The 1,229-nt window shown below is 30.6% G+C and overlaps 1 protein-coding gene across 1 annotated transcript; it reads right to left on the bottom strand.

Annotated features, from left to right (window-relative positions):
* Positions 1-569: 569 nt before the first annotated feature.
* Positions 570-935, bottom strand: EHI_162670 (uncharacterized protein; the record flags this gene model as incomplete). The annotated part of the gene is made up of 1 exon (XM_001914564.1): positions 570-935. The coding sequence occupies one exon, from the start codon at positions 933-935 to the stop codon at positions 570-572; it is 366 nt and encodes a 121-aa protein (XP_001914599.1).
* Positions 936-1,229: the final 294 nt, after the last annotated feature.

Below are 1,229 nucleotides of genomic sequence, written 5' to 3'. Positions count from 1 at the left end.
ATTTTAACAACAAAGATTGTAGAAAAATCATTATCGAATAACATGTAAGAAAAGAGTAATGTTTCGACTAACTTGTATGGATGACATTAATAACAACATCAACAAGTGCAACATTTCTTTATAATAGTTGTTTTTTTTAGAAATTGTTCATTATTGTTGTAAATATATTATTTATTTTAATGTGATAAACTGTACCAATCTTTGTGATATAATTGCACTTCCTTTTACAGTTTAATTCTTAAAACGATATTGATAACACTTCACATGAATTTGTTGCTTTATATTGTGAGATTGCATTGATGTCTATTTTTCTCTGTTGTATTTAAACAAAGATTGCTTTATTAACATGTACTTTTGTCTAGCAATTGTAACAACGAGAATAAGTTGTCTCAAAAAGATAATTGTTTATTTGTATTTGTTGTGAATGGAAACGTTTAATTGATTAAAATAAATTCTATCTCTGAAATAATGATCAACACTGGTAAATGAAAAAAAATAAACGAATTCCAACATATCGAAAGAATCGAAAGAAAATGAAAAGAGTGAATTAAGAAACGACTACGTGTTGATCATTCAGTTCTTTTGCATCGAACTGTTTCAATACAATTTTCCAATTTATTGCAACAGCTTTTTACATACGGAGAAAACTTTTGTTTGTAAGCAGCAAGATCAAGCTGACGAAGGTTGTTATTGAAATCATAACATTCATTATACATCAACAAGTAAGAATCATGAATTTGTTGCATCTGAGATACCACACCTGGTTCAACTGTTGGGTCTGTATCTACAACATCAACTACTTTTTCCATCAATTGATCCATTTCTTTCTCATATTGTTCTTCTTCTTTAACCACTTCATCAGCATGATGATCTTTATCATACTTCTTCCACAATTCTTTCACCACTTCCGTTCTTTCTCCTTTGATTACGTCCATATTTCCCAGTCCGAATTCCACACTTAAATACCCTTTGTCAATTGTCTTTTCCTCCCATCAGATATTGTCATCATGACTCGATAGTTGACAGTTTCTAAAAATATACAACACCGAAACGAAAGATTAAATTATTCTTCCAATTCCACATCAGCAGACCTCTCACCTCTCAAATCGATCATTTGGTAATCTCGTTTGATAAGAATCTCCGCTGATTCCAAAGAAGTAATCATTATTCTATTCTCGTGACTATTATTCGAACACCACCGAATCGACCTTGACTCAATTAAATGTAAG

This window comes from Entamoeba histolytica, genomic scaffold (assembly GCF_000208925.1).
Source record: "Entamoeba histolytica HM-1:IMSS scf_1104750518749 genomic scaffold, whole genome shotgun sequence".
Classification (NCBI taxonomy): Eukaryota; Evosea; order Mastigamoebida; family Endamoebidae; genus Entamoeba; species Entamoeba histolytica.
Note: the sequence above shows the minus strand (reverse complement) of the source record. Positions and strands in the feature narration are given on the sequence as shown.